The 19,744-nt window shown below is 35.8% G+C and overlaps 1 protein-coding gene across 11 annotated transcripts in view; it reads right to left on the bottom strand.

Moving 5' to 3' along the window:
* The window catches only part of LOC123550949 (E3 ubiquitin-protein ligase rnf213-alpha-like), a 163,279-nt gene that overhangs the window by 104,604 nt on the left and 38,931 nt on the right, over positions 1–19,744 (bottom strand). For 10 of the 11 annotated variants that reach the window (XR_008370485.1, XR_008370484.1, XM_053540369.1 and 7 more), the window contains exons 6-7: positions 17,616–17,827; positions 5,786–6,060 (exon numbers count right to left, since the gene is read on the bottom strand). The exons of the other annotated variant lie outside the window; for it this stretch is intronic. Coding sequence is in view for 8 of the 10 variants with exons in the window: in XM_053540369.1 (XP_053396344.1) it covers positions 5,786–6,060; positions 17,616–17,827 (487 nt within the window). In the remaining 2 variants the exon portion in view is untranslated. The remainder of the gene's footprint in view (positions 1–5,785; positions 6,061–17,615; positions 17,828–19,744) is intronic. 11 annotated transcript variants of the gene reach the window in all.

Here is a 19,744-nt window from a genome sequence, read left to right as displayed (position 1 = left end):
TTTCATATTATATGCATGATCTGACACAGTTCTATTATTAAAATAGCGCACACAAAGACTTCACTCGTTTCTATTTTGACACTGACAAACATTAAAAAAATTCATTCGATAACAAAATAATTAACAACAAGCAAATTCGAAGAATTGGTATCCCCCAACAAATGGGTTTGTGTCGAGGAATGACAAAGACATATATCCGGCAAAAAGATAAGGATGTTACCAAGAAGCAAATAATTTCATTACATTTGAACTTAAAAGAACAGAAAACCTTAAGAGAACAAAAGAGCACAATCAAGTAAGAACTCTGGAACGTGGCTGGTGACGGGGTAGGGGTTTACAACTTCATATGTTGATAAATTATAATAATTCTTGGAAGGTTTGAAAAACTAGAAGATGCTTTAGAAGAAAAGCGGATATCTCCCACGAACGGCATTCGCTATAGGCAGGAATTATCAACAGGGATCATCTACTCAATAAGCCCAAACAGCATAGGAAGTTTGAAAGTTCTTGGTCAAAAGGTTCTCATGTTATTGACTGGAAACGGTTTTCCCTATTCGGGCCCCTGTGACCTTGACCTTTGACTCATTAATCCCAAAATCAATAGGAATCATTTACTTAATTGGCCCTACCAGCACATAAAGTTTGAAGGTTCTAGGTGAAATGGTTCTCCAGTTATTGATAGGAAACAAAGAGTGACGGACGGACAGGGCAAAAAACAATATGGGGGAGACATAATTAACAAGAGGGCCAAAATGGCCCTAGGTCGCTCACCTTAGTAACTCACCATAACAATGTAAACATGTTTGACCTGATGACCTAGTTTTTGACACCAAATGACCCAGTTTCAAAGAGATAAACATTCTGACCAACTCTCCTGGAGATTGGAGCAAAAATGTAGCCTCAAAGAGTGTAAACAAGGTTTTTCTGCAATTTGGCCAAGTGACCTAGTTTTTGACCTAAACTGACCAAATTTTTAACCAGTCTGAGATTTCATGTAACAAATATTCACACCAATTTCATTAAGATCAAGGACCAAAAACAAAACCCCCAGCACGCAGACGCGTGAACTACACACACACACACACACACACACACACACACAAAGCCAACACATAAGGACAAAACGAACAACACACACATACACACACACACACACAAAGCCAACACATAAGACAAAACGAACAAACAAAGGAACACAGTGGGGCACCGCCTTGGAACGGTCAGTGGCAAAAACACCACTGGGGAGCTTAAACCGGTTTATGGTGCGCACCCAACCTCACTCTTACCCCCACCATGTTCTAAAGACACGGGACAGTGTAAATAAAAGTAATCCCCTCCAGGCGAATCTCTTACACACGTAAAGGAAACAAAAAGGCATGGCATTTATAACACAAAAATGCTCGTGTATAAATATATAAAAAACAAAACTTAAGAACCAAAAACGTATGTACTCAATGCCTTTTCAGAAGACAGAGCAACAAGAGAAACACCCTTAAGGGCCCGACAAACAGGTCAGAAGACAAATATCAAAACAGTTCAGTCCTGGTAGGATTTAAAAACTGCTTATCATAGAGTCATCCCCCTCTTCCGTCAGACGCAATCAAAGAGGGAAGCGTAGTGTCCAAGTCATTCTAGTTAGGGGTATTCAATGATGCTAGACGAAGCATCGTTCGGATGGACAAACGAACGAACGGACGGAAAGGACAATCACTATATGCCTCCAGCATCAGTGGATAAAAATGCAGCCCCTATTGCATACACAAGGTTTTTCTTTGATTTGACCAGGTGACCTAGTTTTTGTCCCCAGATGACCAATATTCGAACTTCATCAAGAAGATTATTCTAATCAAATTTCTCAAATATTCAGTGAAAAATACAGCCTCTATTGTACACACAGAGTTTTTCTTTGATTTGAACAGATAACCTAGTTTTTTTAACCAAGATGACTCATATTCGAACTTGACCCAGATTTCATCAAGACAAACATTCTGAAAAAATTTCATGACGGTCAAACGAACAAGTGGGTCATGATGACCTTATATCACTCACCTGATAAACATGACCTTGTAATCATCAAGATAAACATTCTGACCAAGTTTCATGTAGATAGGGTCATACAGTGGCCTCTACAGTGTTAACAAGGTTTTCCTTTGATTTGAGTGGATGACCTAGTTTTTGACCCTATATGATCAGTTTCGAACTTGGCCTAGGAAGATAAACATTCTGACCAAGTTTCATGAAAATAGAATCATAAATGTGACCTCAAGTGTGTTAACAAGCCTTTCCTCTGATATGACCGGGTGACCTAGTTTTTGACCCCACATGACCCAGTTTCAACATTGACATATGAATCACCAAGATAAACACTATGACCATGTTTCATGAAGATAAAGTTATAAATGTGGCTTCTACATTATTAACAAGCGTTTCCTTTTATTTGACCGGGTGACCTAGTTTTTTAACCAATATGACCCAGTTTCAAACTGTGCATAGGAATCATTCAGTTAAACATTCTGACCAAGTTTCATGAAGATAGGTTCATAAATGTGTAATCTAAGTTGTTAGCAAGCTTTTCCTTTGATTTGACCTGGTGACCTAGTTTTTGATCCCAGATGCCCAAGATTTGAACCTGGCCTCTAGGGTGCTAACAAGCTTTTCCTTTGATTTGACCGGGTGACATAGTCTTTGACCCCATATGACCTAGTTTCCAACTTGGCCTAAGAATCATCAAGATAACCATTCTGGCCTAGTTTCACGAAGACAGGGTCATAAATGTGGCCTCTATGATGTTAACAAGATTTTCCTTTGATTTGACCTGGTAACCTAGTTTTTGACCTCACATGACCCAGTTTCTCAATTTGCCTAGAGATTATCAGGTAAACATTCTGTGCAAGTTCATATCAAATCAAAGCATAGATAAAACCTCTATAGTGATGTGATAGAAAAGTTTACACCTTTCAGGGGCAATGACTATTGAACCCATGATGGAGTCTAGCCAATTTTTGAAAGGAACTGAGATGTTATTGTACTTAAGTTGTGTGTAAATGTGGTTAAGAACAAAATATCGTGTTCACAAAGTAATTAAAACATATTGGCTCTTTCAGGGGTCAATCAGGGGCCATAACTCTGGAACTTATGACTGAATCTGGCGAATTTATCATGGAATCCAAGATTTATTGTTGTTAAAGATATTTTTGCAAATTTGTATCAAATCAGACCATAAATGAAGTCTTTATATGGCTGCTAAAGCCAAAATAGCAAATTTTGGCCCGTTAAGGGGACATAGCTCTGGAATCAATGAAGGGAACTGGCCAGTTTTCGATAGGAACAGAGATATTATGCTGATAAAAGTTGTGTGCAAGTGAGATTTAAATCAATTGCAAAATGTGGTCTCTATCGCGTTCACAAGCCAAAAAAGCAAGTTTTGGCCCTTTAAGGGGCAATAACTTTGAAACCCATGATGGGATCTGGCCAGTGTTTGAAAGGAACCGAGATATTATGCTAATACAAGTTGTGTGCAAATTTGATTAAAATTGATTGCAAACTGTGGTCTCAAACATGTTCACAAGAAATTGTAGACGAACGACAGACAACGTACGACGGGCGATCAGAAAAGCTTACCTTGTCACTAGGTGACAGGTGAGCTAACAAGAGGGTCACTGGCCCTGAAGCGCTCGCCTGTGTACAAGGTTTCACGTGTGTCTGTAAAATTTAAATAGTTACGATAGAAATTACAAATCTGATAGCACATGCAAAATATCAAGTCTCTTGCTATTGTGGATTCAGAGATGAAGATTTTCAATATTTCACAATAAAAGCCTATAGTAAATATATGTCAGAAACAGGGGCATGACCATTTTTTTTCACCTTTTCACCTTAGGATAATAATTCGGACAAGTATGGTAGACAGTCAAATCCTTATATTACATGCCAAATATCAAAGCTCTAGAGAAAAAGATATGTCTGATAGCTAAAAACCTAATTTTAACCAAAAAGACCTTTATGTTCAATGAACCGGAACAATTTTAACACTTGTGAGAGAGGGCTATGCAGAGGTCATCTGTGTAATGTTTCATCAAAATCCATTAAATGGTTTTGGAGGAGATACTGTTTAAAGAAATGGTTGATGAAAAGTGACCACGCCCCCTGACGGCTATGTTTTTTTTGATGAATCAGAAAAATTTGAACACTACAATGTATTTGTAGAATGTCACACATTCTTTGCAAAATTATTTTTGACCACGTCCACTTGCGGCCATGTCTTTTGACGAATCAATGTAATCTGAACAATCTTGGTAGAGGGTCACACAAGGACCATTTGTGTAAAATTATTTTAAAATCGGGCTAGCAGTTTCACACAAGAAGATTTTTAAAGTTTCCACTATATACATATAGGAAAAAATGACCACGTCTCCTGGCAGCCATGTTTTTGACGAATCAGTAAAAAAAAGTGACCACGCCCTCAGTGGCAGCCATTTCTTTTTTTGACGAATCGACAAAATTTGAACAACATTTGTAGAGGGTTACACAAGGACCATTTTGGTAAATATACGTCACAAAGACAAATCACTGTTTACATTGTATTGTAATTTTGATACTAAAAATTACACAAAAATGCCATATCTGTGTGAAATTATTCTAAAATCGGGCCAGCAGTTTCACGCAAGAAGATTTTTAAAGTTACCACTATATACATATAGGGAAAAGTGACCACGCCCCCTGGCAGCCATGTTTTTTGACATATCAGTATAATTTGAGCAGTCTTGGTAGAGGGTGACATAAGGACCATTTGTGTGAAATTATTTCAAAATCGGACCGTCTGTTTAGGAGGAGATGTCGTTTGAAGATTTTTCTATTTTTAGCTCTGGCAGCCCCTATGTCCAACTTCACTAATAATCTAACTCATTCAAGAACTTGAAGTCAAACACATTCTATATAAATATATTTAGGATTGGTGAAGAAATGAAGATGCTAGAGTGTAAACAAAGTGAAATACAACAAATTTTGTTAATCAAGGACAAATAACGCTGGTCATACTAAACTGATCTAGTCCATAATATAACCAAACACATTGTGACCAAGTTTGATTAAGATTGCTTCAAAACTGTGGATGCTAGAGTGTAAACAAACTAAATGTGAATACACAGACGGACAGACAGACATTCCTACGGATGGACCTTTATTGGGTATTTCTTTTGTTATAAAGTACCAAACAAGCGCTAAAAAGTACACAATAAGCACTACAGAATGAATAGTATTTACTGTTACCTATTGTTCTCTGTATCCAACAAATGTTCTTTCGTGAGCTCGGATTGACGGACAACGGACATTCATCGATCCATCCTAATAGCTCACCATGAGCCTTTAGCTCAGGTGAGCTAAAAAAAGGAATGAAAAACATTTTTTTTTTGTGTGTGTGTGTGGGGGGGGGGGGGGGGGCAGTGACCGGGTGAGGGTACAAAACTTCACATGTGGACAATAAATGTTCATGGAAAAAAATGACAGAAGCTTAATGAAATTCTACCAATTGGTTAGTTTGTTATGTACAAATATGTGGATTTTTAAACAATTAAAGGGCATTAACTCTGAAATTATTAAGAAATCCTGACCAATCGGAATCTGCATTACTATATTATGGTGGTCTAAATTTAATTCAAGTTTCATAGTTCTAGGTCAAGTATGTCACAATTTATGAAGCAGAAATTGCCATATTTAGAATTTCCAGTTTCTTTTCCACACAGGCATGAGGTAAAAATACACAGAAAATATTTTGTGGAATACCTACATTTTGAGAAAAATCTTCATTGTCCAAATAGCATCTTCCATCAACTAAATAGATTTTTTTCATGCATTCTGAAAGCATTCTGAGCTGTTGAACAGTATCATCTACTGTAAGAACACTTTTGTCATGTTCCATTAAATCTTGACAGAATATTTCTACAGCCCTCTCCGCATGCTTAATCAGAGTTTTCTTCCATGTGAAACAATACAAGCCAAACCCCATTTGCCTCATAGACTTTGGTTCATTTTCCATAAAACAATCATATTGATGCCACAATTCTGAAACAGAAAAAGAGCAGACTTAAATGTAATTTTTTAAGTTGTAATCGAAAGTGTTTATAACAAGAAAGCCATGAAGGCTCTATACCGCTCCCCTGACCTAGTTCTTACCCGAGATAAACTAGCTAGTACATGTATTTAATTTGACGGACATTTCAGTTAAATAAACATTCTCATCAGGTTTCATGTAGGTAAAGTAGAAAAGTGGCCTCAAGTATTAGCAAGGCTTTTCTATTATTTCACTTTAAATAAGTCACTTGGTTTTTGACCCAGGAGACCAAGTTTTTACTTGACCTAGAATTCATGAAGAATATTACTCTGATAAGGTTTCATAAATGTTAAGTTACTCTGTGACAGGTACATTACAACACAAGTTATGTCTCAACCATGGCATGTGACAATTAACATGTCAAAAACAATCCTTACAAAATTTCTCAATGCGACCTTGCAAAGATTTTAATATGTATAATAATTACACAGATAACATTTATATGACTGTCCAGTCTCCGAGATAAATTGTATTTAAATTATACGATTAAAGCATTAATGAATTAAAACATTTTCTTCAAACTTTATACACTGATAGAACACATTGGGAGGAAGTGCAGCGTGCAAGAACAATAACACTACCATGCCTATTTTTTTGAGTTATTCCCCTTTATCATATTTTCTTAAAATTTGTCCGGAGCATATCTTCTTCATGCATGGAGGGATTTTGATGTATCTTGGTACATATGTTCACCACGAGACGGAGTGTCATGCGCAAGAACCAGGTCCCTAGGTCTAGGTCACACTTAGGTCAAAGGATACAAGAATGAAAACCTTGTCCGGAGCATTTCTTCTTCATGAATAGAGGGATTTTTTTTATTTGTCAAAAGTAGGTTACAGCATATAGCATATAGTATAAGAAATATTCTATAAGTAGGTAAGTACATATTGAGTTATTTAAAAATGTTTGTATTATGGTGCCTGCTTTTTAAATTTGTCTTTTGACAGTTCCTGTAATACGCAAGCTCCATAACCTCAGATTCCCTTCCTAAATTCCAGTTTGTTAAGTTCTGTTTTCTCGTTTTGGGCAAACTCTTTACTTTATCTGGGGACCAAACGCCGCTCTTCATGGAATTACACGCCTCAACACGTGTATCATTGAAGGCTCCATGTTCATCGCCGTTTGAATACATCTGCAGATGTCTCTAAATTGCTTTTTGTACTTTAGCATGTTTAAATGTTGAGTTCTGCTCCACCCGGGGCTAGAGGGCGTGGGCGGTAGCATACATTTCCACTACCGTACATGAACAGGCTCAATCAAACCGAGCCTGCAACATTTTTGTTTTTGTCGTGTTGAGCGACCTGTGAAGTTTCCACTTTTTCCATTCTATTCTATAAAGCCCTGACCCTTGCCATGTTAGATTTCTTTAATTCGAACAGTACTATGGAGATTACAAGATGTTTACCGAAACATACTGACCAACAGGCTTAAAATCAGCACAGATCTTGATCAGACTGCATTGAAGTGCAGGCTAATCAAGATCTACACTGATCTCAATAGCAGAAACCAATTGTGTTAAACAAAAGCAAGGATCAAAGCAACACCATAGTATAGTAAGTACTATTGAGCTACATAAAGGGAAATAATTCCTACAAGTATAATAAGCTAATCAAAACACAGTGATTCATCTTTCTTGTTTGTAATACCTACTTCTTATCTTAATAAAGAACTGAAATAAAAGATACCAGATCGGCATGAGAGGCTATGCACAAAAGCATGAGAGAAAAAAACGGGGGAAAGGAAAGAAACAAAGTAGGGGTTGGTGATGCAGCACCGGGGAGATTTCGAAATGAGCTGTACAAATGAAAGTTCAGTTGTCTAGTGAAAGCAGAGATAGACAATCACTCCATTTTACATTGAATTTGTTTAATTTGTTTTCTTTCTCAGCATTAAAATGTTCAAGTTTCAATAGCATTTCCATTTGTGTTTTGAACAACTGAAAGCTTGGAAATATGTTTCTAGTTCGACATTGATATATAGTAAATTTCGCATTTAGTAATATGTTCATTAATGCAATGCTAAATTTTTCGTTACCTAGAATAATATCTGTCTTTGACCATTCAGTGAAAAATATGGACAAGTTTCGTTTATTCATCTTTTGACCTCAGTCCAGTATAAGTTAATATAACGGCAATCATAAAATGAATGTTGTAAAGTTTCAGTTTCTGTATTACAGAAAGAACATAACGAATCATTTCTTAAACCAATTTTTGGAGAGAGTAATTTGTTGCAATGATTCTACGATTCAGTTTAAATTGAAACCATTGCAACTTTGTATCTTTAGTTGCAATGAAAGGGAATTTATATACATATTTCCAGTTAAAAGCGCATTTAAATTTAGTTTAGAGAGGATTACTTTTGGCCTGGCAAATAGGAAAGCATATATTTTTGTACATCTTTTTATTTGACTATTAATTATTTTTACTGCAAACGGTTGTAAAAGTGAGGTTTCCCTTCATGCATAATGTGGAAATCTAACCTTGTCAATGAAATCTCTTACTGATGCGATGATATTTTGGTATTGTAAAAAAATTGTTCTGACTTCATATTTATCAAATAAAATCATTATACAACAGAAAATTTCCATTTCTATCTGGAAAATTGTTGACTAATAAAACTCCTTTCCTTATGAACATTGGATAGTGAAAACTAACACCATCAATTTTAAAATTACTGCTGTGCAATACGGGCAGTGCACAAAAATCACTCCAGCTTTTTGGGTATTGATCATTTATTCGTATGATTCCTTTAAAGACATTACAAAAGTAATTTCCAACAGTGTTCAGTTTATTATTCATAAAATTCATTCCATATTTACTATAGGTTTAAAGAAAAGGGTAGATATCTGTAATAAGTTCAAAATATGTAGTATTATACCTCATATATCTGCGAAGCCAAGTCAATTTTAAAGCGGTAATGAAAGTATCTAACGCTGTCATTTTTATACCTCCATTTTCATAGGACTGAATAATAGTACATCTTTTTACCTTATCCTGGCCATTCCATAAACATGTATAAAAAGAACTGATTTTTGGTAAAGCTAGTGTTTTTATGACTATATTTCTACCTATTGGACTGATAACCCTTTTATTCTAGTGAGCGAAGAGCCTTTTAATTTCTTCATTTTTTGGTAAATAGTTAGTATTTGCCATATTGTTGAGGTCATTTGTGAAAGTTACTCCTAGTAATTTAAAACTATGGGACTCCCAATGAAGTCCTAGTTCTGGACAAGGTAAAAACCTGCTATATCTTAAAGATCTAATCAGAACAGCTTTTGTTTTATCTATGTTTATTTGTAATCCTGATATTCTTACAAAGAAGTCTAATGTTTGTATTGTGTTTTTAAGGACTTTTCAGTTCCGTCTAATAATACAGTCGTGACATCCGCATACTGTGACAGGAGAAATTCTATATTATTGATTCTTATCACTTTAATATTTTTGTTTTGTTTCAATATTGCCGCTAATACTTCCGCACACATAATAAAGATATAGAAGACAGGGGGTCCCCCTGTCGGCAACCTCGCTGGACCCTAAACCAGTTTGACAGGTGACCATTTATATTGACACAAGATTGTATATCATTATAAAACAATTTAACCCAGTTTATAAAGTTTTCACCAAAATTACAATACTGTAACACCTTGTACATAAAAGACCATGAAAGGGAATCAAAAGCTGTTGCAAAATCAACTAACAATAACATTCCTGGTATTTGTTGTTCTTCTGTGTGGAACATTACATCATACACTAGTCTTATACTATCTGCAATTCCAGGAAGAAAACCAGTTTGGTCTGGACTAATCAGATTTGGTAAGACATTTTTTAATCTTTGAGCAATGCTAGCAGAAGCGATTTTGTATGAAACATTCAAAAGAGAAATGGGACGCCAATTTTTAATGTAGCCTTTATCTTTATCTCCCTTTGGAATACAGATTACAACCCCTTGTTTAAGATAAACCGACAGATCCCCCGAATCAAAGGTATAGTTAATTGATCTTACTAAGAAATGGACAATATCCGACCAGAAAAAAATAAAAAAGGCAGTGGTAAACCCACTACTTCCGGGCGCTGTGTCATTTAACATTTTAGACTGTTCAGCATGTTAGATGTCCTTCTAAACCTTGTTTCTCATTTTCACTTAATTTTGGGATACTACAATTTTGTAATATATGGTCTAATTCTACTGTTTCAGTCTGTCTTACTGAATATAAGTTTTTATAATAGTTAACAACCTCATTCATAATATCTTGCTTTTGCAGGAGAGCTCCTGATGTCGAGTACAAAGAGTTCATTAACTTAGAAACAAAATTTCTTTTTTCTAGACCGCAAAAGTATTTTGTGGGTTTTTCGCCATCAGCGAGCCACTTAGCTCTAGACTTTATATAGGCACCATGCAAATGTTTTGATCTCAACTCTACCAATTCTGGTTTTTTTTACTCTGTAATAAATCAAAGTTAATAGTATTTTGTTTTTCAAGGGTACTAATCTCATTTATAAGTTTCTCTTGTTTATGTTCTTCTTGTTGTTTTTTTTTCTTAAAGGAGGAGAAAGCTATATTTTACCCCTAATCTCCATTAAAAGAACCTCAAAAAAGTTTATCATTCATGGTCAATATTAAATCTTCATTACTTATATTTTCTACTGGTTCTTGTGAAGATTATTCTTCTGAAACGTATTGTCTTTTAATCTGCATTATAAGTTGCTTAGTTTGTTCAACAAATTGAATATTCCTTAACAAAGAGTTGCTGAATTTCCAGTACGAGGTACCTTTCTTAAACTTTCCGAATTCAAAACTTAATAAAATCATTGAATGGCCTGTTCTATAGTCTGGAAAAATTGACGCATTACTGAAGTATGTGTATAAATTACTGGAAATTAGGAAGAAATCTAGTCACACTTAGAGGTCAAAGGGTTCAAGAATGAAAACCTTGTCCGGAGCATTTCTTCTTCATGCATAGAGAGATTTTGATATAACTTGGCACAAATGTTCACCACCACGAGACGGAGTGTCATGAGCAAGATCCAGGTCCCTAATCCTAAGGTCAATGTCACACTTAGAGGCCAAAGGTCAGATACAAGAATGACTTTGTCCGAAGCATTTCTTCTTCATGCATGGAGGGATTTTGATGTAACTTAGCACAATTATACACCATCATGAGACAAAGTGTCATGCGCAGTTCCCTTCTCTTTAGAATGACTTCCCTTTGTTGTTACTTTAAATAGCTTTTATTGTAACTTTTTCATTACTAGTCGTAGGGAAAAATCGAGACCATTTTTTCTGTAGTACAATGTTACTTTCCAATTTTAGGTGTATTTTAAGGTATCTCTACCTGGTATGGAGTTGTTTTGTGGACTTAGAAAAACAAAACACTTACAATGATTACTAAGCAACCACAAAATTAAAATTCCATTTGCAAATACAGGTGCTAGAGTAAAGAAATGTGCTGTGACGGGCGTATATTGTGACATGCTGGCACTCTTGTTCCCTGTTAACTTTCCATTCCTTCTTTTTACAGTAGCCATATAGAAAAACCTCATAGTTATTATAATGTAACTGTTCATGAAAATTAAATTTATCAGTAAACCACCTCACCACTGACTTATTCTTTCTTCCTGATCTTTAAAACCCCTGATGCGGACCACAACTAAACGGTTCTTCAAAGCTTTCCCCAAAATTAATACTTTCAGACACTAACTTGCCAGGAACTTTAGCCTTCAATTATAATATGCCCGGCGGGGGATTAGCCATGTCTAACATGGCTCTTGTTAGATATGACAATACCATTCATACCGGATGGCCCGCCTGCTTAGCTCAGTAGGTAGAGCATTGGTCTATGGATCGCGGGTTCATGAGTTCGATCCCCGAGCGGGGCGTATGTTCTCCGTGACGATTTGATAAAATACATTGTGTCTGAAATCATTCGTCCTCCACCTTTTTTGTGAGGAAGTTGGCTATTACTTGCAGAGAACAGGTTTGTACTGGTACAGAATCCAGGAACACTGGTTAGGTTAACTGTCAGCCATTACATGACGAAGCTACTGTTGAAAAACGGCATTAAACCCAACACAAACAAACAAACCATTCGTACCGTCATCCTACGAATATAAGACGCACATTTTTACGAGAATCTGGTCTGACCGATGCGTCCTATATATGGGTATAGAAAAAGACCAAACATTTCCCCCAACTCAAAAATTAAGAAAATCGATCTTTGTTTACCCCGCGTACCTCTACATTGAAGAGAATTCAAGGGGAGTAAATACCAATGACTCGGGCATAGCTAATAGCCGGTATCGGGACCCGGCGTCTTAAATTACTTTTGTATAAAATATAAAAAATTTAGAGCTCTCGTAAAAAGATAAATAAATGCTGTTTTTCATTAAAATATATTTTGGAACGCATTTCTGTAACTGATTATTAAGTTTTTAACAAGACCCTCGTAAAACTTTCCCGGCGCGTTTTCACACATTTTGCATTGAAATACTTGAAACTCCATATCAGGTAGCCCGGAAATCGATTATCTAATCTTCAAACATAATTTTGATAGTTGTCTATAATCCTCTTGTTCATCGAGAAATTCACGCCCGAGGCATTACTTTTCTTACACCTACTGTCACAACCTGCAAACAATTAACCGGTTACTAATCATACCCGGAGGCAATTGTAAAAAGGTGCATGCGAGATTTTAGAATGATCCAATATGATATCATAGTCGCTGATTAGTAATGTTTAAAACAATTTGCAAACCAGTCTTAAAATTACGTCATATTACCGCCACGTGCCAAAGTGAACTTTCGTTTTCACTGGCGTCAATATTCATGGAGTGGTCAGATGATGTGGCAGTTTAGTGCTTACACAGAGTTTATGCTTTTATAATTTAAATACTTGCTACAACATTCAAAAACATCGACAATGATTAGGCAAAAACCGGCAAGTTCGTAGAAACTATAGCGAATTTCGGACAAACATAAATTCTGATAAGTGATAAGTGGGTATAAGCATTTTTCCAGAATTCTGCTGATATGTTTTCACTGCGTCCTATACACGAGTGCGACCTTTATATGTCGCACTCGTGTTTAAGACGCAGCGAAAAAATATCTACAAAAATGCTTATATCCATGTATTGGTCGCAAAAAAGAGAATCTCAAAAACACGTAAAGTCTCATTGTGAAAATGACTTATTAAAATCATGAGGTGAGATACAACTAAACTGACAGTTTCAGTGGAATTTACAGCTGAGACAATAGAGGTATAGATGACAATAACTGAGAGGTTAATCAAGTGACAGATGCCAAACTGAGTATGAGATGCTATCGAAAACACAGATATTTAAATAACTTTAAGTTGTGTCCAAACTATCTCAAACTTCTTAACACATTCTCAAACGTTTCAACACCTTTTCAATCTCATAACCTTCTCAAACATCTCCGAATTAATGACTCATGTGTTGCGGCAACTTGTAATTGCGGTTGGTTTGATGTACTTGCTAAAGTCTGAAAACACGTTGGGAAAGTTTTACACAGGTTAAACTTAAGGATGAGTTACAGAAATGCGTTGTAAAATATATTTTAATAAAAAACAGCATTTTTAAAGCTTTTGTGGGAGCTCTTAATTTTACAATTTACCTATACAAAATTCATTTAAGACCCTGGGTCCCGATTTCAGCTTTTAGCTATGCCCGAGTCATAGCTAGTTACTCCCCTTAAAATCTCTTCAATGTAAAGGTACGCGGTGTAAACAAAGATCAATTTTCTTAATATTTTGAGTCAGGAAAAATGCGGTCTTGTTCTATACCCATGGTCCTTCCTGACCAGAATCTCGGTAAAAAAAGGTGCGTTTTATACTCGTAAGATGAGTACATACTTGTATATATTATTCTAAGAAACTCCACGGGGTAATAGGATTCAGGAGAAGAAATTGTTTAAATGTGTGTCTATTTTTAGCTCTGGAAGCCTATTGAAGGGGTCAAAAAACCATTTAAACAAACTTGAGAGAGGACTTGACAAGAATGCTACACACAAAGTTTGTGAAGATCTATCGAGTGGTTCATGCAAAGAAATCATTTCTACATATTTTCTACCCTTTGCTATGGCGGCACCTAAAAGAGGCAAAACTCGACCATCTGAGAGAGGACCTTATAAAGATGCTACCGACCGTTTGGTGATGATCCTTCATGTGATTCATAAGAAGAAGTTGTTTTGTTTTTTTAATGATTTTCATCTTTTAGTTATGGCAGCCACTAAAAGGGGCCAAATAAAACCATCTGAACAAATTTGAGAAAGAACCGTACAAGGATGCTAGAGACCAAGTTTGGTGACGTTCCATCAGCTGAATCATGAGAAAAGTTTAAAGGTATTTTCCCTTTTCAGTTCAGCTCTGGTAACCACTAAAAGGCGCCAAGCAGAACCGTTTCACTAATTTGAGAGAGGCCTATGCAAGGATGCTTCTGCTCAAGTTTGGCGAAAATTCATCATGTGGTTCTAGTTCTATAAATAAATGTCGGACTTCAATATTTTACGATTTTGACATTTCATATAGTCCGACGTTTTATCGAAATTATAAATTTCCTTTTAGAGCGTTCCGCAAAATATCTTGCGGAAGGTTTTACAAGTTGAAGGTGGACCTGACTGAAAAGCGATAACTAAATACCAACAACGGGCAAAGAAACCTAGTTTACACACCAATTGAACATATTGTCTTACTGAAAATATTGAAGATATGTCCACACTCTCAAAGTGAAATTTACATCCATACACTTTCACAACACAACACATAACTGTCAAATCTTCTATATTATAAAGAATGATTTTAGACGAAAAAAAGTCTCATGGTCGGCCTTGAAAAAAAAATGCGGCCGGTTACTAAGGTATTGTCTATCTAGTATGCATATGTTTATAATCGATGAATGTAACCAGCATTTATTGGTTTTAATTTAATTAGAAGTTATTACAATAAATTATTAGTTCATATCAAAACAGTTTGAAAGGCTAGGCCACGTGTATTCGGCGGTACCCATGCGTTAAACAATGGCCGCAGATTTTTTACTAGTGCCGTAGGCTAAACGTATTTTTCGTCTAAGCATGTACAATTGATTCTATACATTTATTCAGTGTTGTATTGTTCAGTTTTCAGTATGGTAAACCAATATATCAGGTGTTTGAGAGTTTTCCTACATTACACTTCAATAAAATAAGGTCGAAATCTGTGCTATGCAAATGGCTGTCATTCGATTAAACTTGACACAGGGACATGTTGAACGTCCAAATATTAAAAGGCGCCCTGTGCAAGTTTAATGTTATTGAACTACATGTGGTTCATAAGAAGACTAAGTCATTTCAAATAACAAGACATTTATATCGCTAACATGAGTTATTCTCGGTGCTTCCGAGGGATCTACTTTTCAGATTTTATTAGTTGCTGGCTTGAACAGTTAAAAGTTTCTACTAAATACACACAAGCAGGTAATGTGTATGTGTATGTTCTTTGTTATTGTTTTTTCGGGAGGTTGAGGTGGGGCAAGACATTGGGGGAAATGATGTGATATGACAACATCAAACATGAAGATTTTTTAAGTTTCCACTACATAAATAAGGGCAGATTTTTAAAGTTTCCACTACATACATATAGGGAAAATGGACCATGCCCTCTGGCGGCCATGTTTTTTGAGGAATCGGAATAACTTGAACAATCTTGGTAGATGATCATTCAACGATCATTTGTGTGAACTCATTTCAAAATCGGACCAGCAGTTTGATATAAGAAGATTTCAAAAGTTTCCACTATATACATATTGGGAAAAGAAACCATGCCCCTGGCGGCCATGTTTTTTGAAGAATCATAATAATTTGAACAATCTTGGTAGAGGGTTACATAAGGACCATTTGTGTGAAAATATTTCAAAATCGGGCAAGCAGTTTGATACAAGAAGATTTTTAAAGTTTTCACTATATACATACTGGGTAAAGTGAACATGCCCCTTGGCGGCCATGTTTTTTGACAAATCATAATAATCTACATAAAACCTTGACAGAGAGTTACATAAGGACCATTTGTGTGAACTCATTTTGAAATTGGTCCTACAGTTTTAGGGGACATGTTGTTAGAACATTTTTCTATTTTTAGTTCTGGTGGCCCTTTGTACAACCAAGCGGGACTGTTTGAACATCTTTGAAAGAGGACCACCCAAGAAACAACCATATCAAGTTTCATCAACTTCCCACCAAAGGTTTAAGAAGAGATATTGTTTGAAGACAAGTCTACTTATACCATGTTGCTCTTGCGACAGTGCCATTTTTAACCCCAGGGGGATAATTTGAGCAATCTTGGTAAAGGACTGCCATATGTGGCTACAAACCAAATACCAAAGTCCTAGGCCATGTGGTTTTGTACAAGAAGATTTTCAAAGTTTTCCCTATTTAAGTCTATATAAACCATATGACCCCTGAGGCTGCGGCCATTTTTAACCCCAGGGGGATAATTTGAAAAATCTTGGTAGAGGGCCACTAGATGATGCTACATACTAAATACTAAAGCCCTAAGCCCTATGGTATTGGACAAGAAGATTTTTCCTTTTATACATGCAAGTCTATATGAACAATGTGACCACCAGGATGGGGCCATATTTGGCCCTAGGGAAATAATTAAAAAATCTTGGTAGAGGATCATTCGATGATACCACATACTAGATATCAAAGCCCTAGGGCCTGTGGTTTTGGACAAGAAGATGTTTGAAGTTTTTCATTCCGGTTGCCATGGCAATCAGTTTTGCATGGAATTCAATTCTTTGAAAAAAACTTTAAAGAGGACCATCGAAGGAATATCTATGTGAAGTTTCATCAAAATTGGCCTGGTGGTTTAAGAGATGTTGTTTAAAGAAAGTTTGGATGGACGGAGGCCGGTCGCTGAGCGATCACAATAGCACACTCCGGGTACTTTGTGTTCAAGCGAGCTAAAATCAAACTAGGCACGACAGACAATGAATATAATATGACCTAACATAATAGCTTACCCCGAACCTTTGGTTCCGATGAGCTAAACACAGCAGATTAGACACAAAATACTTGCTCTTTCAGATAATTTGATCTTACCAAATAAACTTGACTGAAAAGTGTGTTCTGCACATTATCTCTTTGGGGTAAACTTTCAGAATTACTTTAATTGGGTAAAATGATCTTTGATCTTGATCCACCGTGGTCTCATTCTGGCAAACATTTATGCCATGCAATTTAAAAATTCTTTTTAATAGGGGTAAAAGTACAAAGCAGAAAAACTTTTCTGACTGTTGTGAAAGATTGAAACAAACAAAATAATGTTCTCCGCAGAAATTTTGGCAGGCATTTATAATGAGTCTGCTATTGTGTAATGCTTGGTTGCTTTCTCTTCTTTCTTTAAGAATCTTTTGTTTGCATTCTACGCTTCGAAAGAATCTTTTCACATATTTTATGTACATTGGTGGTCTTTGTCAAAATGATATGAAAAGTAACAATTTCTGTATTAAGGTTACCTAATCCTTTGAAGTTCAGGTAGTACACGGTTAAATCCCTGTTTTTTGTGATCGTTGGCTTGTCATTTTTCAGATAATATTCCCATCTTACCATATCTGGTTTGCCACTTCGGACGATCATGTACTTGTATGAAATGGAATGTCTACCAGATATCAGTCGTGTAGGTATCACTTCATCATATACCATCTCATACACATAGTTGTCTATTTTCCTTAAAATAAACTCTTCATCATTACTGCATGTATTAGTTCATGTAAGACTTTTGAAACATGGCACGTGATTACAAGGAACAGCTTGTCATAAGAACTCTGCATAAGACTACTAAAGCCTTATAATAGGGACATGACATGACATTCTAATATCACCTTGCAGAAAAACCATACTACAGCTATCACTACAAATGATTCATACCCCTACAAACTGCTTTGTCAGAGAAAATATGAATTTCTTGTAATATTATCAGTTAATAATATATGTTACACAAATAGAAAGGAATTTAGGTTTACAACTGATAATTTTACCAATTAGCACTGTGTTATATTTAGGTCTCTTCAATAACGTCATTGTTTAAGTCCTAAATTTTGTGAGTGGACCATGTACCAAAGCTACAGACCAAGTTTGGTGATGATCAATCATGCAGTCCAAGAGAAGTTATGTAAGGGATTTTCTATTTTATGCTCTGGCAGTCCCTTAAGGGGCCAAACAAAACCAGCGCAGCAGAACTGAGAGAGGACCCTCCAAGGATTCTATAAACCAACAAAACCAAATTTGCTGAACATTCATCAGATGGCTAATGATCAGAAGCTGTGCTGTTAAAAAGACTTCTCTATCTCTGGTGGCCCTAAAAAGGACAGGCAAACCAGTTAAACAAAATGACCATCAAAGGATGCAAAAGTCTGATTAAGAACAATCAAGTGGTTTGTAAAAAGCAGTTGTTTCATGGATTTTCTATTTGATGATGTCATTTAAGTTTTAAAGGAGAATATCAATACAGAGTTCCGGTTCAGTTAAATTATGTAGTGAAAAGTTACGTATATTTCTTTAAATATTTCTTTTGAATAAAAAAATATACAATAGGGTACAGAAGGCAGTCATAAATGTATACAATTTTTATACTGTTTTATGTTACAGTTAAAACATTACTATGTCTACTAGCTTGCTACAACCTGGAATTTATCAAGCTAGCAGGTTGCCATTGTATTAGGATAGTAGACAATAAAATTGTATATTAATACAAGGCCACCACTTGAAAGTGTCTCACCCACAGGAGTTTTGAAATAGGTGCAAAATGAGTTTCAAAACCATCTTTCTAAGTTTCAAAGTTATATCTTAACAAGTTTTTGAAAACTGGTCATGTTTGTGAATTTTCAAAGGTGTCAACAAAATCTAAAGAATCATAAATTTCTTCAAGGTCAAGGTTACAAGGGGGCCAGGACTCACCATGGGGGTGTAAAATTTTGAATCATCCTACAAGGTTTCAAAGTAATATATGTAACTGTTTTTGAGAAACTGTCATTTTAAAATTTGTGAATTTTCAAAGGCGTAAAAAATATTTAAAAAAAGCTAATTTCTCCAAGGTCAAGGTCAAAAGGGACTCACCATGGGGTGTAAAATGAGTTTTGAACCATCCTTCAAGGTTTCAAAGCAATACTACTCATAAAGTTGAACCTTAGCATTTGAAGGTTTCAAGTCGTGTCAAAATCACCTTTCACAAACCGACATCAAAGAATGCAACTTCTCTGTATGACGCGTGTCAAGTTTAATTCAGTAAAGTACATTGTCCAATCAGTTTATTGGACAGCCAATAAGACTGCGCCACATAACGCTTTACACTTCCCACTTTCACTTCAAGCCCCGCCTATATATTGATGTTGTTTCCCTCAAAAACTGGAAATTGTCAAACCTGTTGTTGTTATAAACGTAACAATATATAAAAATGTCAGTTATGCAGAAAGGTCATTTCATAGAAGAGGATGTAAAAAAAATCGTTTTCAAGAAAATAGTTTCAGCCAGCGGGAATTCTGAAATGGCTATTGTGCCGCACGGAATATTCGCTTCTGCTGCTAAACAATTGGAGATCTATCATACATCACTGAAAAACATTTGGACTACATATTGTGTAAACAAA

This window comes from Mercenaria mercenaria, chromosome 4, assembly GCF_021730395.1.
Source record: "Mercenaria mercenaria strain notata chromosome 4, MADL_Memer_1, whole genome shotgun sequence".
NCBI lineage: Eukaryota > Metazoa > Mollusca > Bivalvia > Venerida > Veneridae > Mercenaria > Mercenaria mercenaria.
The sequence above is the reverse complement of the archived record's forward strand: the minus strand, read 5'-3'. Positions and strand labels throughout refer to the sequence as shown.